Source organism: Grus americana, chromosome 5 (assembly GCF_028858705.1).
Source record: "Grus americana isolate bGruAme1 chromosome 5, bGruAme1.mat, whole genome shotgun sequence".
Classification (NCBI taxonomy): domain Eukaryota; kingdom Metazoa; phylum Chordata; class Aves; order Gruiformes; family Gruidae; genus Grus; species Grus americana.
The window spans coordinates 46,261,173-46,284,032 of record NC_072856.1 but is presented as its reverse complement, the minus strand read 5'-3'; the positions used below and the strand labels follow the sequence as shown (position 1 = coordinate 46,284,032).

The window sequence follows — 22,860 nt, the reverse complement described above, 5'->3', positions numbered from 1 at the left end:
CCAAAAAGTCCCTGTGGCTTCTCTGTGGCCCCAGCCCACGGCAGGGTGACTGGTGGAGAATTGGCCTTAGCTCCAGGACAAGGGCTTGCTGAACTGGATTTTTATATTCCATTGGTTTCAGTCCTCAAATGGCATTACAGTAAAAGGAATGTAACAAGTGCTTGAATTTTAAGTCTTGATTGCCCTTTTGATCTCGCTGGTGAAGGGAAATGTCAGACTTGGCTCCAGAGCTCAAGGCCAAGAGAAGCTGGAGAGGAGAGAAGGCAGGAGAAAGCCTTTTACAGAATTTGCTCCCATGGGCTGCCCAGCCTTGCAGAGACCCCTCCTCTGTGCAAAGAAAGATGCTTTGCTGTCCAGGACAAGCTGGCAAGCAGGCAGCTGTGGGCAGCAAAGCCCACCTGAAAATCTGGTCTGGGATCTGCTTTCACCAGGACACTGGTATTTTTTGAGGGATTCTGCACCTAGCACTAAGGATGGGCCAAGCAAGCTGCCTTGGTGACATGAGGAACAGTGTTATTGCTGTGTGTCTCCCTCTGTCTCCTCCACTGGCCAGCCCTGCTCATCCCAAAAGAGCGGCAGAGGAAGAGGCAGCAGCTCAGTCCTCACTAGAAAGGAGCTCTTGGGCCTCTGTCCTTCCCAGGGCAGTGCCCTCCCTGGCACCGAGAGCAGCATCACCAGACGATGCCTGCAAGAGGGAATCAAAGCTGGTCCGGGCTTTCCCTCTCCCTGCAGAAGATGGTGACTGTGCCTCCATGGGCAAGGGTAGCCAGGCCATTCCCAGTGGCAAGGAGGGACAGGAACACATGCTGAGCTTCTCCGTGGGCCACCCTGCAGAGCCAGCCCTCTTGCCAGCCCTCCTGGAGAAGCTGGAGCCATCACCTGCAGTGGCCTCGCATCCTCCTCACCTATCATTGTCCATCAGCAGCGCCAGGCGCCCATAGTCCCAAGCAGCTTTCCGAAGGCAGGAGAAGACCAGGAGGAGAAGCTGGAAGAAGAGGAAAGAGGAGAGGTGAAGGGTTTTGCCGCAGGGTCTCGCCCTGTGGGATCTCCTCACATCCTTCCTTTCTGTTTACTCCCTCATGAGCCCAAGCTCATGCAAAACTCTGCTCTGTGATCTCACCACTGCTGCCCAAGTACCACCCGCTACCCACCATGAAGTGGGCAAAGCTCTTGGTCCCCTGCACTCACCCCTGTTTCCCCAATTAGCCAAGTGCACCAGTGTGCAGGCTGCACTCGCATGTGGCTGTCAGTGCACCCATAACACACGCACCCACTCGTGCTCACAGCCAGTCTCTGACACCACAGCCAGGGACTACAGTGCCTGTAGACATGGCACCCTCCTGGGCCACTCACCAGCCAGAGGATGAAGTTGATGGCAAGCACGGTGGGCACGCCACCAAACGGCAGCCCTTCCAGGACGGTGCTGCGGGAGCGGGCGCTGAAGCATTGCTCCTCCGTACTGTTCACCAGGGCATCCAGGAAGCTGAGCACGTCCAGCGAGGTGGGGCCGGCACCATCAGGCGCTGGTTCCACCGAATACACGCTCTCCATCAGTGCCGTCGTGGGGCCTCACCCTGCAACACAGAGGCAGCAGTGCGGATGGAGAAACCTTTGCTTGAAAAGGGGCCATGGCTCTTCCAGGTCCTCCAGTGAGGTCTGAGGAGCTCACTAAGGGCAAGGAGGGGAGAAGGCTGGCTGGTGATCTTGGAGCTCCCGCAGTCACAGTCTCTCCCAGGGAGGGGCTGTGGGACACAGGGCAGGGGGTATTGCTGAAGAAATCTCACAGCTACCTCATACCCATTCCCCACCCCATTAGACCCCATTAGACCTTGTCATACCTGAGACAGGTCTCTCACCACCTCTGCCCCTCAGTCCTGGAAGATGGGTTGAGTCATGACCAGCCTGGTGCATTCAGCAGGCAGGAACAAGGAGCCAAAGCATTTGCTTGAGTTTCTGAGAATAAGAGCATTGATGATGTTAACAACTGGGCTGCTGGGGCTGTGCTTGCTTCGCTCCCTGCAGCCAGATATCTGCTGCATGTGGAACATCCCCCAGCCCTCTGTTCTCCTCCAGCATCACGGTCTGTGTGACTCAGGAGTCGTGGGACCTCCCTTCCGTCTTTCCACCAGAGCAGGATTGCTCCTTCCAAGATATCTTGAAGTCTTCAGAAGAATCAACTTCTGAAAACCCTAAATGCCAAGGCTCCCCTCATTTCCCCAGCAGCTGATACCACAGGCTACAGCCCTCACTGGCAGGAAACACTTAAAGGCCAATAATGGCCAAGACTGTGGCTTGTTTCCAACACCTTTCCTATCACCATGCTTTAAGTAGGAGAGAATCCCCTCCAAACCTGCAGGGCCTGGGACCCCTGGGAACAAGCACTTTACAGCAACCAACATGGCTGTTACTCACGGGGATGCCACAGACCTGCCTGCCAGGACAGTGATGAATGGCCACTGCACTCACCAGGACAGGAGGAAAGACAACCAGCACAGCAAACACCAACAAACATGGATTGGGGACAACAGAGCCAGTCTTTCCTCCTTGCAGGCCTGTCATGTCTCTGTGCCTTGGAGCCCCCGCCAGCACCTTCAGCCAGCTGCTCCTGGGCCTGGAGACCTGTGTGGCCTTCAGAAGAGGACAGCTTGGACTGTGGTGAGATCAATTGCGCCACCAGGGTGAGAAGCACCCTGGGACAGTAAGGGGTCTCCAGGGTGTTCCCAGGACGGTCCATTACCAGGTCGTTGGTGGGTTTTCAAAATAGCAACCAAGTCGGGCCCCTAATGTCTCTTCTGATAAGGTCCAGAGTTGGGATGTCTAGTACTTTTTAGGTAGATAAACCCAGAGGGCTGAAGACCCTGTTTAGGGGAAGACTGAGATTACTGGTAGGGGGGAAAATAGATGGACAAGAAAACTTTGTCTTTGGAGGCCCTGAGCAACCAAATGTAATTCTGAAGTTGGCCCAGTCCTGAGCAGGGATCTCCAAGGGGGCCCTTGCAACCTCAGTTACTCCACACCCCTATTCTCAGGGGCTTGTGCTCCAGACAAGGACATCTTCTGGCCTGCCTGAACTTTATAAGGAGTTACATGAGTGCCTCACCCCATAGACATGCTGAGCACAGTGTATTGTGGCTTGTGCAAAGGTCATGAGAAATCACATCATGCCCATTAACATGCAGTCTTGTGAGCTTTGTATCCAAGCCACTGGGCATTCATTTCTCTCCCTCCTTTTTATCTATATTCCAGCCACAACTGGGACCGTGCTGCAGCTCCTGCAGTCACCCAGCCACAGCCAATCCCTGCTGCAGGGTGCTCACAGCCCCCATGGACAGGACAGAGGAAGAGAAGCAGGAGCCACGGTCTGATTAAGCAATGGAAGAGGATGCAAAGACAGTCAGCACCTCCAGGGACCTGGAGATGCAAAGTGTTTATGGTGGGTTTTTCTCCATCAAGACCAAACAGGATCAACTTTGCGTCAACACTAAAGGAAACCTGACTGAGAGGTCCTTGGGGAGCACAGAGGGAGCACACACAAAATGCCTCGGCTTAGAAAGGGGATCTTCCTGAGCTCTACATGGATTTGTTTCTGTTGGGAAACATTTACTTCTGCTGTGTCAGTGTGACAGATGGGAGACTGCAGCAGCATGTGGTTTAACGTGCACTGCTGTAGCCTCAGCCTCTCTCTCTTAGACCATGCAGCTTCCTGCTCGAGGAGATAGTCCTGTCCTAAAGCTCCTGAGGAGCCCAGATACCCCCAGCCCCTGGCTGAGCAGAGAGGGTAGGACAGGGGTGCTGGGGCAGGAGCTGACACAGGTTACATGGCTGAGACACTGACTGTCTTTGACCTCCTTGTCCAGGGAAAGGAAAGACTGAGGAAGAGGGAGGTTTTCAAACACAGAGTTAACAGGGGACAAAAAAAAAAAAGGGCTCTGACAGCCTGACAAATGCAATCAGGTGGACACCAGGGATTCTCAAGGGATTGTCAACCCAAACTCTCTAGAGGGTTGAAGAACTTAAGAATTACTCTTGGTGCCTGCAGTTTCCAAATTAAACACAGAGAGATGGTGACTTAGTATTTTCTTCATTTCTGAAGCCTAAAGAAAAATCTCCATGGAAGCCAAAGAGTGGCTGGGAAGCTTGGACCAAGGCTATGAGCCCAGCAGACCCTGAGGCTCACTCCACTTCAGGGTTAGGCTGGCACCTGGCTACCTGCATAGATGCTTCAAAGGAATGTCAGAAGCCACTGAACTACAGGCATCAGGATCCCCAGGACACGCAGACCCATGGCAGTCCTTCTTACTGTGCACACGGTGCAGTGTCACCTGGGGCATGGGCTTCAGTGTCTGCTACAGATCTGCCCATGCTGCCTACAGCATCTTTGGTTTTCATCGGAGGTCCCAAGCCATATATGTGTTGATCTGGCCAGTCCATAGTGTCGGAAGACATCATAGGCCAAGCTGGGATGGTTGACCATTAGTGTGGCTCCCAAAAGAACTGCCAGGTCACCTGAGATACGTTGATACAGCTCCAAAGGGCATCCCAGTAGTCTTGGGGCTGAAGCACCACCCCTGCAAACAGGTGTGAAGTGAGGGATGGGCTGGCAAAGCCTCCCTGTAGTGCCCTCAGTCATGGTCTACCTCCCAGCCGGGGCTGGGATTCCCGAACCTCAAGGCCCAGCATGGCCCCATTGGGATAACAACCCCTGAAGAGGGAACTCCAACAAAGAGAGACCCATCGGAAATGAGTGAGCCACTGTGACAAGCAGCAGCCATTTGCCCTGTCAGCCTGCCTCCCACTCACTGTCAGGTGGCTGGGAAACCACCGGGGCCACCGGAGCCTCCGGCCAGGGTCAGCCCTTTCCTACAGAGATGCTCTCAATCTGTTCACCCCATGTGCACATTTCCCTCCCTCCCCTCCTCCAGTAAGCAGCAGAGCCATCGCCATCTGGCATTTTCAGCTGCTAAATATTTCATTGCCTTTTTGTTAACAAGGAGAGTGTGTCTCTGACCGAGGAAGCTGTTGGACCTTCAGTAAATAAACAAGGAGACTTTTAGCAAGCTCTGAGTCCCTTCTCCACCACCACCACTCCACTACCCAGCAGTAAGATCCTGCAGTTTGTTACTAGGCACCATCTTCATGCTTGTAGGAGGAACATCCTGCTACACGATGGCAGGGTAAGGGGGATTGTCATGGGGATCAGTATGGGTTGTCCTTCCCTATCATGTCCTTGTTGCTGCTCCCTTCCCCCACTAGCAGATATTTTGCTCCTGGTGGCCAAAAGCAACAGGTTCCTCCTGGACATGGTGCTAGCATCTCCCGTGCCAAGCTCTCCTGTCCACAAGTCTCCCAAATGCAAGCCTTCATCCACCCAGCACAGCTGGTTCTTGTCTCTCCACCTAGCATTACACAGAGAAATTTCAGGAGTAGAAGAGTCCTAAAGCCACCATCCCAGCTCTGTCTCCTCTCTCTTAGGCACATCCAGCTCCACTGCCCGGAAGAGCCATCATGTCGTGCTCAGGCCTGTAACACAGCACTTGCAGTGAATCACAGCTCCTCTGACGCTGATTTCAAGCTCATTCTCCTGCCTTTTCCCTGGTCCCTTCACTCCCAGATACGCATGGAAACCCACCTCCAAATATCCAAACTGGTACTTTTCTAGACTGTTCGTTCCAGCTAATCTCACCTCTTATGGTGCTGCTCTTAGAAAAGCTTATGCAAATTATATAGCTGCAGCGTTACCATTAAAATAACCATTGGGAACAACCAGCCAAAAGTAAATCATGTAAATGTTCTAGGAACAGCGCATCCAGCAGAAATGGGAAGAGATGATTTCTGCTCACACACTCCAGGAACAGCTTGAACTCAGACCTGTAGGACATGTTCAACCTCTCTCGAGGAGATGCCTTCCTTAGAGAGTAGTGGTATACAGAGTGAGAGATCACACGGGCACTGCAGGTCAGAATTAAAGTCACTGTTAAAACACCTAAGCCAAATTTTCACACCAGACGTATGAGATAATTCAGCATTTTGCAATACTCCAGTGACAGTGCTCTGCAATCGTATCGTAAAGGTCCAAACAAATCCTACAGCATCAACAGACCAGTTCTTACTCCCAGCTATACCACTGTCATTGTGCACTTCCCAATCTTTAACGGCCAGAGGATGAATTATTGTTGTGAATAACAGAGATGGGTGGGTGCCTTCGCCTCCAGGAGGTGTTGGGAGAGCTTCCCATTAGCTGTGTGTGAGGCAGTGCCTCCAGATGCCAAGCACAGACAGGCATCCCTCAGTGCAGCCACTGTCCTGGAGGAGTGACAGTGATGGGCAAGTCAAGAAACACAGAACTGGACAGGGTTGCAGCTGTGAAAATGAAGCAATAACATAGAGGCAGAAATCACAACTAATGGTCTACCCAATCTAGCTCTTACTTAGAGGAAAGATGGTAAAATGGGGTCAGAAAATGTGCAGAGTACTAGAGAAAGGCAATCCTTCTTTCTGCTCTTTGCAGTGGCTGTGAATGGACAGTGAATGTATGAGCTTTGCTGTTGAAAGCGATTTGCTGGATAATTTCTACGAAGCATTTCCAGTGTGTAAGGTTTGCCTTGAATATTCAGTGCCCTGTTTGTTTTGTTGATACATCAGCATATGCTTCTCCTCTCCGGTTGGGTGGGCACTAATCCAGAGAATGAGATTTCCAATTAAAAATAAGGCATTTCTTTTATGTGAATGCAATTTTTCAAAATTTGTCTTTCCCTTGAAGCACCCTGCCAGCAAACTCATTTGCTAGGGGATTCACAGACAGCTGGAGTAGCAAAACACCAAAACAAAGTCTTGGGAGCACTCAGATGACTAAGCTGGGCTCCTCAGCATGCCTGCTCTGGCAGGGAGGGGATTGCTCATTTCTGCTAGCGGATGGGCAGCCAGGGTGCAGGACTGCTGATGGAGCTGCCCATGGCCACGCAAAGCCAGCAGAAAAGCCAGGCTGAGGAGCCAGACCTTGTCTCCTAGAAAGCAAGCATCCCCACTACCTGACGGTCTCTGCATCGAGGGGAAAACGAGGACCGCCATAGTGGGAAGATCAGGTTCGTGCCCTGGTGTGCCCAGGACCAGGCAGGGAGGCGAACCTCTGGTGTCCCACCTTGCAGGACTGCAGTGACCGACTGACCTTGCAGGACTGCAGTGACTGGGAGGCCAGGAAACCCGAGCAACTGCCACTGACTCAGCATGACTAACGACCTCAAGCTGGGAAAAGGCTCATCAACACCCTGCGCTGAGCTCAGCGCACACCCTGGCAGAGGCAGTTTTGGCACCAAAGGGCATGATAACCTCTCTGTCCCTGTAGCTCAGTGCATGGGAGAACAGGCACACCATGGGCCACGTCCATCCCTGAGGGGGATGAGCACAGAGGGGATGGGACCACAGGCATGGCCCTCCAAAACCCCACGTGAGTCCAAGACATTCCTCCCTGGCTCTTCCTTCACCCTTTCCTCTTGGAGCCATGGCCTCCAGGTCCAAACAGCAAAGAGAGGGTCAGGTTGCTGGTGGCCTGTGCGGCGAGTGGGCATGGGGCAGCAGCATCCCTGGGCAGGGCTCTTTGCACCACCTTCAGCATCTTCAGGGCAGGTGTGAATCCCACTGTGACCGTGCCTACCTCCCCAGGGCTGTGACCCACAGACCCACGGAGAGTTGAGCCAGACCGTGCCACGGAGCCAAGGTGCTAGATGCAGAGAGACTGGTAGCACAAACACTGACACTGGTGTGAACACTGCTAAGACCACAGCACAGACAACCCACCAGCAGAAGACTCCCATCCCATCACCAGCAGGACGGCAGCTGCCTCACATGGGACATACACCAGCCCGTCCGTTAGCCTGCTGGAAACCAGGCGCATCTTCCAAACAAGAAGAACCACACCATGAGTGGCAACCCGGCTGGTGGGCTACGGAGGCTGGGGTCAGTAAAGTTTGGAGACAAAGGACCACTCTGCAGTAACTGATGACTCCTAACGGGTATAAAACATCTGCTCAAAGACTAACTTTGTCATTGCCAATGAAGACGTGATTACCCAGAGAAGTCAGGACGACTCAGCAGCCAGTGTCCCTTGTCCCCTTATCACCCACAAGTGACTCTGGGGACACATGCCAGGGTGCTCGTGAGGATGGGGGGCTATGACTGTGGGAGCGAGTGGGATCAATGAGAAAACGAGCTTGAGAGCATGGCTAAGTAAAATAAACCTGCTTAAAGATGGTGTAAATAAACATCACCTTCCTTGCCCATAAGCTCTGCAGTGCTTTCCCCTTGAGGGGCACAAACGCCCACCAGGCTCACTGCCAGCCAGGGCAGGATGGTGGGGGGGAGCAGCTGGCCTGTGCGCCCACCCAGGCCCGTCAGATGCAAACCCCACAGTGAGCCCCTCTCTGGCACCACTGCTCCCTTCTCCAGACACTTTGTGTGAGTCCCCCTGGTCCCTGGGAGCTTCCTGCAGAAAGGGATGGTGCAGAGGCGCAGGGACCCACAGTGAGGGATCAAGTGGGCAGCAGGATGAGGGACAGGAAATACATGTCCTGCCCGCTGTCCTCACCCACAGCTCCCAAACTGCCTAGCCAGCAGTGACCATCTAAACTACGTGACCCACCAGGAGGAAGAGACCGCAACCCTGTTTAGTGAACCAAGCAAGTTTTTCTGCTCTCACGGGTGGCAGGTTGCCACCACCTTTGGGAAACCCTGTGCAGGGTCACGCTGCCCCAAGGAAAAAAAGCCTGAGACTCACCTTAAACCAACAGAGCATTTGAGAACAAAACCCTCCCCTGCCACGTCCCCCTGTGGTGGCTGCCACATCCCCCCCAGCTCCTTGCCCTCCCCTTCTTCCCTGGCACCACTTTGCAGACCCAGGGATGGCTGCGTTTTGGTGCTGGGACAGACTAAGCTCCATGTATGAGGTCTTTGGATGAGAAGGCGTTCCACCCCCCAGGCTCCAGCAGAGCTCTCCGCAGGATGATGTTTGTGGCCCTCCTCTGCCGTACAGCAGCCACCTGCACAAGCCCCTTCTCCCCGAGGGATGCTGCAGACCAAGCAGGGCAGCACTGACTCGCTGCAGTACTCCTCGGCATGAGAACAAAGCCAAACCTCAGGCAACTGAGAGCAAATGGTGCTTACGGTGATGATCTACAGCCATGGAGGTTTGTTTGGGCCGGCGCGTGGGAGATGCTGTGCACAGAGCAGCTCTTCTCCAGCGCCTCCTCCACGCATGTGCGAGCCAGCGGCTGCTGGAGCCAGCGCATAGCAATTGGGAAGGAAGGACCAGAGCAGAGCTTATTCGTTCCACCCCCAGCCCTTTTCGCCACATTTGACAAAGCTGCCATTGCAGGCTGACTCTAACCTGTTTGTTTTATATTTCAATATCCTGCTGTGCACACAGCGTGCTTAGCCCCTCGCACGGCACTTTGTGTGTGCAAAGCACTGAGCAAACATGAGCTAATTGCGCTGCAAGCTCTCCAGGGAACGGGCCTGTCACTCATTCTGCATTGTGCACCCTTATCCTCTGATAACGCTTAAATCAACGCTCTTCAGCACAAAGGATTATCCAGGCTAGGCCCAGCCCAAGTGCGGGGCAGGGAGCCACTGGGCTGCTGGTGGGTGATGGCTGGGAGCAGAGAGCCAGGAAAGGGGGCTTATACAAAAGACGGGGACAGACCTTTTAATAGGGCCTGTAACGATAGGACAAGGAGCAATGGTTTTAAACTAAAAGCGGGTAGATTCAGACTAGATACAAGGAAGAAATTTTTTATGATAGGAGTGATGAAACACTGAAATAGGTTGCCCAGAGAAATGGTAGAAGCCCCATCCCTGGAAACATTCAAGGTCAGGTTGGATGGAGCAAACTCATCTAGTTGAAGATGTCCCTGCTCATTGCAGGGGATTGGACTAGATGACCTTTAAAGGTCCCTTCCAACCCAAACTTTTCTATGACTCTATGAAAAAGCCAGGGCTGAGTGCGGGGGATGGAGACCCAGGTTGCTCACAAATGGGAAAGGGGCAGGGAGTCATCCCGGGACTCTCGGTTAACACACACGTGCACATGTGTGTGCATTAAGGAAAACAGTATTTCAGGAAAACAGTAAAGAGACCCTCTGGTACCACCAGGTCCCCGCTCTGAGCTGGGATGCTGAATGCTGTTCGCAGTCCCCAGAGCAACCCCCACACTTACAATTAATTAACAATGATACACACAGATGAGGATGACTCTCGACGCCTGCTGCCTGCATGACTGAGGGCCGTGGCAGCAGCCAGCCCTAGGGAAGGGCTTGAGTTTCCTCACAAAGGGTACCCCTGGGTTGCTTATTGCCTGCCAGCTCCAGGACCACGGCACGCTGTGCCTACGCACAGCCAGCCCAGCAGCACCAGCTCCCATTTGGCACTGAGGGCCAAAGAAGGCACCTCTCAGCAAGGCTGCGACCGGCGCTGGGATGTCAGGCATTTACAGGCAGATTGCTTCTTCCTCACCCAGGTAATCATGCTCAAGCACAGGAGGATTTTAAAGTCTCTGTGAAGGAAAGTGCCATCTCTGCTGGGAAAAACACCCTCATGGAAACATATGGAAATGAGGAGCAGCCACGCTGTGGTTGGGAGCCGGCCCGAGGCTGTCACTGCGGGTCATAGGCACCTTTCACAGTGCCACAAGACATCAGGAGCACTGTAGTCCCTGGAGATGGGGGAGAATGCAGGATGGAGATAGGGAAAAAGGCAGCTCCCTCCTCCCCGAGCCCCTTCCACTGTTTGGGGTGTGGGGAGCTGTGGGAGGTGGAGAGGAAAGTGGGAGGTTTATCTGCTGCCTTTTATAAGGCCACCTGCTGCAGAGAGACTGCCAGCCATGGGAGCGGCCAGCACAGCTACAGCTGTCACCGGTGGGCAGAGGGAATCTCACCCCAGGGCAGAGGGAAGGAGAAGACTGGCAAGGAGAGGATTTGGGTTGTGCATGAGGGAGACACAGACCGGGAAGCCCAATACTGCACTGTGTGAACCAGGCAACTCCGATGGCTTTGCACGCCGGTGTCCTGCTCAGCCAGGATGACACGGCATGCTTGGGGATGGCAGGGGCCTCACCGCCGAGGTGGTGGACAGAGCAGGTGCATTTCAAGTCCCCTGCGTGGTTGCTTTCAGGTGCTGAGCTCCAGCCAGCCCTCCTCGCAGCTGATGCCCACAAACCTGCTGTGTGATGGGGGGCAATGCGGGCATATGGCCGGCTAGCAGGGTCTGGCATCCATGCTGCCGGGCCCAGCTCTGCTCCAGTCCAGCCCACTGCTGCCTGATTGGGACCTGGGGGCCATTGAGCACCCTCATCCCACAGCCTCCCAGGGGCCAGCCAGTATAAAGTGGGCAGCATCATGCTTGTCCCATTGAGCCCCTTCTCCTCAGGCCACCCGGGCACCTCCCTCCACACTGCTCTGGGGGAGGCCTTGGCGCCTGGCTGCTGCCAGCCTTCCCTCCCTTCACTCCTCAGCTTGGAGCAGACACAATGTCTCCCACAGCTGATTCTGCTGCAGGAGCAAACACTCCTGCCCTGCGTGGCTCCCCTCTCTGCAAGCACAAAAGCTTCCTCCTGAGACCAGTGTGTTATAACAGTATATATATACACACATAAAATATGATTTTAGAGCATTTGCAGAGCTAGAACACTTTCTACCGCCTAAGCTCAGTGCCAGGAGCAGAGAGCAAGCTTTGCGCTGCAGCAGGAGCCCACGAGCACGCCACTTGCCAATCCTGGCCCTGACGAGGCTTTCCTCCCACCTCTGCCCAGCTTCCGAGCAGATTTGGGTAACACCAGCCGACTGGGATCAATCACGCTACCCTGGGAGCTTGCAGCTCAGTGAAGGCTCTGGCACCAGCAAGTTACAGAAGCGGGGATGGCCCCGGCAGCAGCTGTGCTAGCCGCATCCAGCCGTGTCGAAGGGATTAGCTCTCAGCATCCTGGTTCAAGTCAATAGCGCATCAAAGGGAAGGAGAAGCCTTTGATGGTGAACACAGGGGTTGCAAAGGGAGGACAAGGAGAGAAGGTGCTCCCCAAGTGGCATGGCTTGGCCACATCTATCTCCTGGGGCCACATCTGTAGGGGAGACTGCAGGACGCACCAAATTGCCACCTTCCCCCGGTGTACAAGCAGATATGGTCCTTGAACGGGGGGAGAGACTGAACCCCTCTCATAGACTCAACACCAGATTGCGCTGCCTTTGCTCAGGCCACGGGCCAAGCTGCCTGCCTTCCCACCAAATCCCGCCCCTGCGCAGGGCCAGCCTGGCACTGCTTTTTGCTGGGACGGTGCAGGGAGCACGCAGTCAGTCTCCCCTGGTCACTGGGGCACACATCCAGCCACCTCTGCAGCCTTCGGGGGAGATCAGGGGAAAACTGCTGCTGCTGCGGCCACCAGGCAGGGAGGCAGCTCTCCCAGGAGCACATGGAGCTGCAGACATGCGGATCTGCAAAGCACCAACTGTTCCAGCCTCCTCCCAGCATGATGGGTGCACAAGTGCTGACAAGACAGCTTGCTCCCATCACTCCCGTCCCCCACAGGGAATTCCCCTTTCCCAGGACACCCTAGTAGAGTCCCAGCCATGTACCTGCCACAGGGCAGAGCAGAGCACAACAGGGCAGAGCAGACAGTCCATCACACCCACCAGCCCACTTTCTTCCATGGAGAGGACTTGGAGAGTCAAATGGCCCTGGAGCATCAGGGATGAGAGGGAAATCACCAGGCTGTTGGGATGGGCACTGTGGTGCATCCCAAGCCAGTGGGAGGTCAGACAAGATGCATGGCAAGGACTGGAGTTCAGGATCCCCCCTCAACACACACCTACCACAGCCCAGCGTACAGGGGTGAGTGGGGCACGGGCAGGCAGCACTCAGCCTCTGCTGTGCCAGCACCATGGGCTGGCACTGCCCGCACCCACCACACTGCCTTCCTGCCCTGCTCCAGCTGTGCCCACGGGCCAGCAGCTGCCCTTGGCCAGTGTAAGGGGCATCAGGAGTGAGGGATGTGACGGAGGAAAATACAAAAAATGGTTTCTTTCCCTTCAGGCAGAGAAGGAAGTGTCACATCTGAGCATGCACAGCAGCCAGGCTGGGAAAGGGACAAGGCACTGGGAGGAGAGAAGCTGTGGGCCAGGAGGCACAGCATCGCCCAGAGGACATGGTGAGACAGGTGACAGATTTAGCAGCAGGGTGGTCACCTGCAAGCTCTTCCTGCTGCAAAGGCAGGTGACACGACGCTGCATAAGGGCTGTCAGCCCAGCCTGGCAGGTTTGGGGGGGTGGTGGTGTGCATCATTTCAAACATGCCAGATCAACAGCCAGCATCAGAGATGCTCCGCAGGCAAGTAAGCCTTGGAAAAAAAGGAGTCAGGAAGAATACAGGAAAAAAGATCTGTATGGCGAGTTTTAGGAGCAGGGAGGCAGAGATTGTCCCTGGTTTCTCTGCACAAGCCTGCCTTTCCCCACACGCAGGGCCACGCAGCCAGGCTGGTGCTCAGGGAAAGGCTGGCAGTCCCTGCACCGCTCTGCCCACCCTGCCGGCAGTGTGGGGTCCCCACGCTGCCACCCCTCTGCCCTCCACAGGGGTGCTGCTCATGTGGAAGAGAAAAGGAAAGGAAATAAACCTGAGGTGTTGCAGCAGGGGGCTGCAAAAGGAGCCCCCCCAAGCCCATTCTCCCTTTTCCTCCCAGGCTGCTTTGGGCACAGCAGCACCCACACCAGGAATACAGCCAGCCAAAGAGATGTGGGGGCCCAAGCAGGGAGCAGTGCCCAAGTAACAGACACTGCAAGGCTCTCCACTGCCCAGCAGCTACCTGAGGCCCTGCCACAATTAGCAGGGATCAGACAGGCTCCGTGTCCATTTTGGGAGAGATGCTCAGGGATGCAGCATTGATACAGAGGGGTTTTCCCAGTGGCTGGGCTGTCCTAGTCCAGCCCCAGCCCAGGCTTTCCATATGGTTTTGGATATGCTGTTCTCCCTGCCTGCATCTCCACCCAGCACATCCCAAAGCTACCACCATGAATGTTCTTCTTGCCTGGCTGGGCTGGCACTGCAGTGAGCGCCCCAAGATCCCATACTCGGTACCAGCAAGGCATTTACTAAACAAGCAAGGGTCTTCATCTCCTCATTCACTACGTGGTTGATGCAAGGGGCAGTTTGGCACATGTTGTGCTGCATTGCTGCCATGCCCGCTCTGGGAAGCATCTCCCCCACCTGGAAGCACAAAAAGCCTCCAGCCAGTTTGAGAAAATCCTAGGCTGAGAGTGCACAAGACCTCAGCACAGCCGACACCTCCCAGCCTGGCTCCTTGCGGCAGCCAGGACTTCTAGTAAAGCATGGGCATGTCCCACCATGAAACACTGCTCATTTTCACCACTGCCAGCACTGCACCCACACCTGCCAGAGACAAAAAGCTGCGCAGCTGCAGTCGCTCCAGAGGCTACGGCTCATCCCGACATCCCCATGCTAACCACAGCCCCAGAAGGGCGAGCAGAGCTCTGGCACAAGCAGTCAAACCCTTCTCCAGAGTGGTGGGGATCAATATTTACATGATGCTGAATCCCATGCTGTTGCCTCTTCCTACAGGACAGGAGACCCTGGTCTCAAATCCTGCCTGGCTGCCTTCCATGCTTCCTCCTGGTGGCACAACTCCATCACAGGGCACACGGATGTCACACTGGCGGGAGGTGACCAAAAAAGGACCAAAAGCCAGGTGTGAGGAGCCAAAGGAGGGCACTGGGAAGGCTCCTCCTAATGCTCACCAAGGCACAGAGAGACCCTGCACTACATGAGCTGCAGGACCACAAAACCCAGCTACCAGGATTAGCTCTGTTCAATGAGGGAGTGAGATACCATCCTGCTGGCACAACCACTCCTCCCACTTCCCACCTCTTGACCAAGGCAGGCTCTGGGGAATGGAGAGCTTTCACGCCTTCAGGGAGCAGGCAGCCAGCCCATAGCACTGACAGCAGGATCCCACCCGAAGCTCAGCAGGTCCCATCGCATGCCTGCCCTGTGCACCCCTTCTCCTGCCTCGGGCACTCAGGACAGGGAGGACACAGCGCTGGCACAGTGGGCTCCCATGGGAAGGTGGGGAGGCAGAGAGACACCCCAGGCACCACTCCCAGCTGGGACTTTAAAGACTATGGATGTACAGAAACTTATTCTGCCCTCAGGATATTTCCCGGCACATTCAAACTGCCACGAAAAATCCCAAGCCTGAACTAACGTAGAGTGAAATCCCCTCTCTGCTGAAACAAACTGCAACATGTCTTTCACAAGGGCCAGAAATTCACCTCCTTGGATGGAAAGAAACCCCCAAAGTTTGACTCCTGTCTGAACAAACAGCCGGCCCCTTGGACATAGCTGCCGGGATGAAGGAATCCTGAAACCTAATGATTACCCCAGAACACACATAAAGCTGTAGTTGTGACACATACCCAAGACAAGGTTTAGGGTATGGTCATAGTTTCTGTAAGTCAAATTACTAGAGTATTCTATAGCTAGGTTTATCCAGCCCAGTGTGCAGTATATCAGAGGACTGTATTTACAGAAACATCCAACCCCTGACTTTTCCGCAATGACTGAACTAAACTGAAAGTCTTTAAAATGTGCCATTCTCAGGAAGTGGCCCAGCCACTGCAGCTTTTATTAGCAGTATTCACTTTGTTGGTTTTGTTTTGTTGGGTTTTTTTGTTTCTGAACAAGGAAGAATTTGATGAAATTTCACGGAAGAAAACACAAGAAATTAAAAACTTGGATGAAAGAAAATTAAACTTGATGAAAACCTCCCAACAGAAAAATCCAATGAAACTGCCTGATGAGAAGATTAGCAGCAGTGTAATATGAAAGGAAAAAGTAATAAAGAGGAATTGGCACCAGAACAAATAAAAAGAATTATGACTTTTGGAAACATATACCTGACTTAAAAGTAATCAGATTTTGTCCGAACTAAAAACTTCTCAAATTAAAAGACAGCCAATTTAAAACTGGAAGTTATAACAATCTACATGCTAAGACCTCAGCTCACTCTCATCAGTGAAAAGTAAGTCAGCAGAAATTCATGCACTATGTCCTTGCTGCCAGATCCGCTCACTGGCTGAGCACCTGGAGCTAAAGTCTGACGAACTGCAAAAGTGGCTGTGACAGCAGCAACCTTTTTGAAAGCAGAGGGGAAAAAATGTTTCAATTAATTTAGTACACTGATTAGTTTAGTCAAATTTCAGAAAATTACTGCGGGTTAATCCAGGAGAGCCTGGTTCCCTTTCCAAGCCCAAAGAAGATGAAGTGTGAGAGGATAATCTCCACTAGTTCTGAATTCTTAAAAGCCAGAAATAATCAGGTTATATCACTGGTTATATTTTACATCTCCTATAATAAAATTCTGTTCCTATAATATAGTATTGTAGTAATACAATATAGTATAATAATACGGTATTGTTAAATTCATTACATATACAAATAATGCTTTCATAAACTTATTCTTTTTCTTTTGTGGACCCATACATTTTAAGCAATTTTATCTACCAAACTAGAAACCATTTTTTAAATGCTTGCTTTCTGCATTTTGAATTGGATTTCATTTTTCACTGAAGTACAGCTGGACCAAATTTATAATAAATAATGAAGTGATATCTAATAAAGAAATGTGTCACTATTTTCTAATGCAAGAAATATAGACATTAAGAATCTAAATAACTGTATGTTACACTGTAAACCCACTCACATAAGCATGGTGCAGCCTCCTGCTCAGCCATCACTGAGAATCAACTTGTCCTTAGGAAAAGAGCAGAAGTGTACAAACACAGCAAGATTAAAACTAGGTATTTATGTTGTGGCTTTCCGATCATTAATTTAAATCGTGAACTTAATCCATCCATCCTACTCAGCAGCAGGTCAAGAGCCAAACAAGGCATAGATCAAATTTATTCTGAAGTCTACGAAGTTTGGTTTGTTTTTCTGCCATTTTTGCCATTATGCTTCCCTTCCACGTAGTTCTGCCATCTGTGACCTCTCCCTGAGAAAAACAGCCCAGAAACACAAGGAACGGTGCATATCCCCAGCATGGAGCCTGTCAGCCCTGGGGGTCTCTTACTGGTGTAGAGACCTCCAGACTGCTGCTTGCAGGCTCAGGGGAGCTAGGCAAACCTCCAAACTTTCAGTCATTTCTCTAACGCTGTCTTGGGGATTATCCCATGGTGACCAAATTTGTCAGAAGATAGGACAAATAATCACAGAAGTGTTGAGGCTAAAGAGAGATCATCTAGTCCAGCCTCCCTTCTTAAAGCAGGCTCAGCTAGAGGAGGTTGCTTGGGGCCATGTCCAGGCAGGTTTTTAATATCTCCAAGGATGGAGACTCTGCTCCAAGCCAGAGCCACACTGAGAAGACCATCCCAACCTGCTGTTGAAACCAGGTCCACCAGCCAGGTGGGCTCCAAGCCCCAGGCTACTGGGGACTGTCCCAGTGCTGGCTGAGATGCTAGCTGCACTGGTGCCCTGTGGCTCATGGTCGGCCACTTCCAAGCCTTGCAAGTCACCCCTCAGTTTGCCAGCCCTCACACAACATCTCAGCACCTCAGCCTGTGCCATTTCTCTGGCGTGTCATCCCAGTGTGGGTCATCCTGCTGCATGGGTAGCGCAGCAAGAGGACTCCTCTGGCAGGGTCACCTTGGCTTGGCCAACACAGGGTCCCCAGGCCTCGCCTCAGGGTACCACAGGCTCACTTTGGGCCACAGCTGGGAGCTGCTCCCCAGCTACCTTTCCAAACCTGAGGTCAGCCTTAATTAATTTCCCCACCTGTACCTTCTCTGCATTCCAGTCTCCCCTACCCCATCCAACACAGCACATCAAGGGGCTCGTTCTCTCAATCACCTCCTGCTCCAACTGCCTCCTATCACCAACTCCAAGCTAAAAAATAAAGTGCTCCCCGGCAGCACAGGGCCAGAGCCCCTTCCTCTCTCTGTTAGGAGGAACTCAAAATTACATGATGACATATTTTTCCACCTCTCACAACCTGCCTTTTAGCACTTGAGGGTGAAGTGGAGCTTGGCTCATTCAGATGCTGCCTTCCTCTCAGCTCACCCACAATCTGCAGATGATAAGACACAAGATGTCGGTGCTGGGGGTAGGGGAATTGGGTCATCCAAAGCTTTCATGTGCTCCCACTGAAAAAGAGCACCAAGCCTCTCTGCTCTGGTACTCCATTTTAAACACATCTTTATTTGAGATCAAAGTACAACAGCATAGAAGCCCCTCCTTGGTCAAAATGGTACCCACAGCCTCTCATGGGGACTCTGCTGGGAACTGCACAACTGATCCCGGTGTTGAAATGCTTCCATACCGTGATGTTCATGCTCCCCAGAGGCTGGGCAACATTACAGTAATTTCAATTAAGAAGGCGATTTCTCAGACAAAGAGGTTTTCTCTGCAGCCTTTATGCCAACACAGCCATCCACTAAGAGAGGGCCATACTGGGACAGGCAAGGCAGGACAGCACTGAGGCTTAGGTAATCACCAAGATGAGCCATTAAAAGTGAACCTGGTGAGGAGCTGTGAGATCGAGCAGCCACTGAACCGCCAGAGAGGTGAGGGTGACACATGGACTGGGGCAGCAGGGTGCGAGAGGGGAGCCCATGCCTCTGCCAGGCTCCTCCACCCCACCACCCCCTGCCTCTTCAGAGAAGCCCTGCGGGACCTGCTGTGCCCAGTCTCACCCATTAACCAGCAACAATAGTGGCCTGGGCTATGGGAACTGCTGTGCAGGGCTACCTGGCCAGGGCTGTCCCATTGTTGCTGTAATGGGGTGAGCAAACTGCTGCCATTGTCCCCACCTAACAACAAGGTGTGATCACAGCCTAATTACCAGTCCCAGCTACATTTGAAGCAATAACTTCAAGCCAGCTTTTAAAAGATGTTTAGGCATCTTAAAGTGAGAGTAGATGCCAAGTAGGATCTTCAAAAGCTCCAGGACCTCTTGTCGTTGAGGGGTCTGATAGCTGGTTAGGGACTGAATGTAATCAAGCCATAGCTGAAGGAAATTGGGACTGGAGCTGCTTCTCCCGAAATAAACTCAAAGCAAACCCGCTTTTGCTCTGAGCGCAGTGCATCAGCAATGCAATGTTTTCTTCAAACTTAGGGCTAAGTACACAAAATATATTTACAGCAATTAAAGTAGGTAAGAAGAGCTGTTTCGCCAAATGCAGAAGTGACAACGGTAGAAGGCTTTGTTTATAGGGCTCACAGAGGAGTCAGCATTTGCACAGCACACTGATGTTTGCCTAGGAGTTTAGGTGACTGATTAGTTTAATATCAATTGAACTCACTTGTGGGTGTTAGAAACATTTCTCTCTCTCCTTGCTGCTTTGGGAAAGCTCTCACAGTCTGTTAAGACAGGAGTATTTCCTGCAAGGAATATTTTAAAGCAGTGACACTCCTTTTACAACTCTGCAGATGTAGGCTCTGAAGCTGTGATAAGATCTGCCTTACTTTCCCTTGGGCCAGAAACCTCTGTGTGGAAGACAGACAGTATTTACCTGCAAGGGCCTACGCACACCCCTAACTAACATCCCCAGCAAACACCGCTATTTCTGTCCCTGTTTGCAGGACCACCCTACGCTTACCACTGCCAGCAGCCACTGAACCAGGGATGAACTAGTTAACACCAGGGAAAGCTTTGAAGAGAAGAACAGCTACAGAGCACTCAAGTGTTATCATGCAAAAAAATAAAACAGCTGAAAGGCATTCAGAGGGAGTTGCAGGAAGACAGGAGCCAGGATGCTGCCATAGGAAGAAGGCAGAGGTTTAAGCTTACAGGGAAGCCAGAAAAGCCCATATGTGCTACGGAGTCAGAGGCTGCAGGGGTGCCAGTGGCCTCCCTGATTTTATTTATTACGTATTTGTTTGCCAGTGGCTGTTTGCCAGGTTACTTAAGACAAATCCTTCCTGAAAGAGCTGCTCCTGCTTCCCTCTCCATCTGCTGCCCAGCTCTGACCACCACGTTGCAGGGCAGCAGGGAAGGCAGCAAGGCCAGGGTTCAGGGCCAGTCTCAGGGCCAGTCTTTCTGCCTTCTGCTTTTTCCACACTTTCCCTCCCCTCTCCTCTGAATAAATACTGCAAACCACTTCAACAGCACCTTTTATTCCAAATGGCACATTTTGCCTTCTCTCCATTGCTCATACAGCAGCCTGACCTGTCACACTGCATCGTAAAGCCCCAACATGGGGCAAGGTGCTTTCCCGTACCTCTTCAGCCCACCCAGCTACCCCTTGACCTCCTTGCTCTGTCTACTTCCCCCTGAACTCACTGAAAGGGGAGAAGGCAGGAGTGCAGATCAGTGCTGGAGATGGTGGCTAAACAGTTAAAAGGAAAAAGATGTTCATGCAGAAATAACATCCGTCAGGCAGACAAAGGTCTCTCTCTCTTTCTCCTGGATAACACCCGTTCTGTTCAGGAGGTTTCTGAATTACAAACCCACTGCGCAGCACTGCTGCTGCTAGAGAGGATGGGAAAGCAAGCGAGGGAGAAGGCAGGACCTTGATCTGTGGACAAATCTGGATGAAGTCATAAAATGGGGGGACAACAGCTCAGCCAGAGCGTTAGATCATCCTGACCCAACAGCCCTTTCAGAGTCATCAGTCTCTCAAAAGCTGGAGGGAGAAATGGGGAGAGATTCCCTCTCTTCTCCCCTTCCAGCACGAAGCATTTCTAACACTGTCAGGTGTGGCTCCCAGAAGGAGGATTCTGTGGCCAGGATGACGTGGGGGCTGAGCACAAACCATGGCATGACACAGCGGTGGGATGACATTTTATCTCGCATCAGAGGACAGCAGCACAGGCCAGCACGCGGGCACTGGCAAAGGACACCGAGGGGCTGGGGCTTGCTCTCTGCTTCTGCCACTGACTTACTCCAGCAGCCCAGGGAAGCCCCCGCACCTCGCTGGGCCTCAGTCACCCATCAGGCGGGTGGCGACAAGCATTACTTAAAGCCTCTTTGGTACCTAGTCCAGAACCAGGGCAGGAAAACAACGTCTAAACAGAGATAAGTACCCCAAAATCTCCTACAACAGCAAACCAAACCCATCCCTGTATCCCAGACCAGCAGAGTCACCCTCATGAGCTGTACCCGGATGCTGCCCAACGCGGTGCCGGCACACCCGCCCAGGGGGTCAAGCAAGTCGCCGTGAGCATCCCCCAGCGCAGTCCCAAAGCCAGGCCCACTCGGGAGGCACAGCTAAACATGAGGCGCCGGGATTAGCCCCGCGCACCGCGCGGCTTCCTCACCACCCCAATCACCCCACCGGACGCCCCCCCCGGACCCGTTCTGCACCCCTGGAGAACCCCCCAGCCACCCCTCGCTGGAGCCCCGCTGCCCGCCAGGCCCCCCACCCGCTGCCGCGGCAGGCGCCGGCTGAGTCCCGCAGCCCGGACCGCAGCTCCCGCCCCGCCACCGCTTCCCGCCCCGGACTGACCTGCTGGGGGAGTCCCGGCCCCGCTCCGCTCCGGGGCCCGCGCCCGCCGCCTCCCTCCTCCCCTCCCCGCGGCCCCCCCCCCCGCACCGCCCGGCCGCGGGCTGCCCGGCCCCGGCATCGGCCACGGCACCGGCAAGGGAAGGGGCCGGTGCCGCCCCCGCTCCGCCCCCCCGACCGCCCCGCTGCGGCGGAGCGGCCGCGGTCCCCGGGCTGCCCCCCCCCCCCCCCCCCCCCCCCCGCCTCACCGATAATCGGGCGCCGGGGCCTGCGCTACCGGCTGCCGGGCCGATAAGCGGCCGGAGCTCCGGGCCCCGCGGGGGGAGCCGCCTCCTGGCCCGAATCGGGGGCGAGCAGCCCCCCCGCCTCGCTGCCTACCGTGCGCCCCGCGGCATCCGTGCAGGGAGGAAGGGGCGAGGCAGCGGCCGGCGGCTCCGCGGCGGCCCCGGCTGCTCCGGCTCTCGGTACGGGGAGCTGGCGGGGAGCTGCCGGCAGAGCGCCTGGGTGCGGGGTCTGCGCGTCTCAGGCTATTTCTGGGTCTGAGGCTGTGCTCGCCGCATCAGCCTCTCCGATCAGCTTCTGCGGCGCTCGGGCTCCTCGGGATGGCTGCCCGGGCGTGTGCCACAGGGAGAGAGGAGAACGGGCCCCCGGGCAGTCAGCCAGCGCAGTGGGGGCACACGGGGGGTCAGCCCCCCAGTACGGCGGCAGGGGCAGGTGAATGGGAACGTTTTAGACCTCAACAGCATTTGCAAAACCTCTCCCGTTGATGCAGCATCGATCAGTTACTTGGCAGGGGTGGTAGCTAAGAAACTTCCTAGGGGTCTTATTTCTGCAGAGCAGCCATGCCTTTCTGCCATCAGGAGTGACCAGCAGGTGGGACAGGGACCTGAGCCACCAAAGTGCAAAGGGGCTTTGACAGCCTTATTTTCCTTAAGCACCCCTCCCTGCTTCCCATCTGTCCAACCCATGAGATTGCAGGCGGTGCACTCCATGCTGGAGAAACAGCCAGCAGCACACCCAAGGGTGCGATACTGGATGTCTCTCCTGGCCGCTGGTGTTCCCAACCAATGATCAGGGACACACCTGCAACTGGACAACTAGGAAGCAGCTACCAAAATGTGACCTCAGGGAAGTCCCACTGAGATCCCAAGTGCTTCATTGCTACTGCCTCATATAGGGGGGCCTGGGATCCCACATGTGTGGCTTCTCCAGATGCTGAGTAAACAGTGCTGCTCTGCAGCATCCTCTGAAGGCTCATTTGGGGTAATTTCATATTTTTGCGCTGAAGAAGCACAATCCAGTGGCTAAGCCCCTGCTGTTTAAAGGACCTTCCAGCCTGAAAAGCACAGCTATGAAAGTCACCAGGAGAAGC

General features: G+C 53.8%; 1 protein-coding gene across 4 annotated transcripts in view; it reads right to left on the bottom strand.

Annotated features, from left to right (window-relative positions):
- Positions 1 to 22,024, bottom strand: part of TMEM63C (transmembrane protein 63C) — a 34,260-nt gene extending 12,236 nt beyond the window's left edge. Inside the window, exons 1-4 of one of the 4 annotated variants that reach the window (XM_054827025.1) lie at positions 21,737 to 22,024; positions 1,839 to 1,953; positions 1,354 to 1,574; positions 906 to 985 (exon numbers count right to left, since the gene is read on the bottom strand). In XM_054827025.1, the coding sequence (XP_054683000.1) occupies positions 906 to 985; positions 1,354 to 1,551 (278 nt within the window). In that variant the 5' untranslated portion in view covers positions 1,552 to 1,574; positions 1,839 to 1,953; positions 21,737 to 22,024. Of the gene's footprint in view, positions 1 to 905; positions 986 to 1,353; positions 1,575 to 1,838; positions 1,954 to 16,750; positions 16,773 to 21,491; positions 21,547 to 21,736 lie in introns of those variants that run through there. The other 3 variants (XM_054827024.1, XM_054827026.1, XM_054827027.1) reach the window with 3 other exon arrangements.
- Between the last annotated feature and the right edge of the window lie 836 nt (positions 22,025 to 22,860).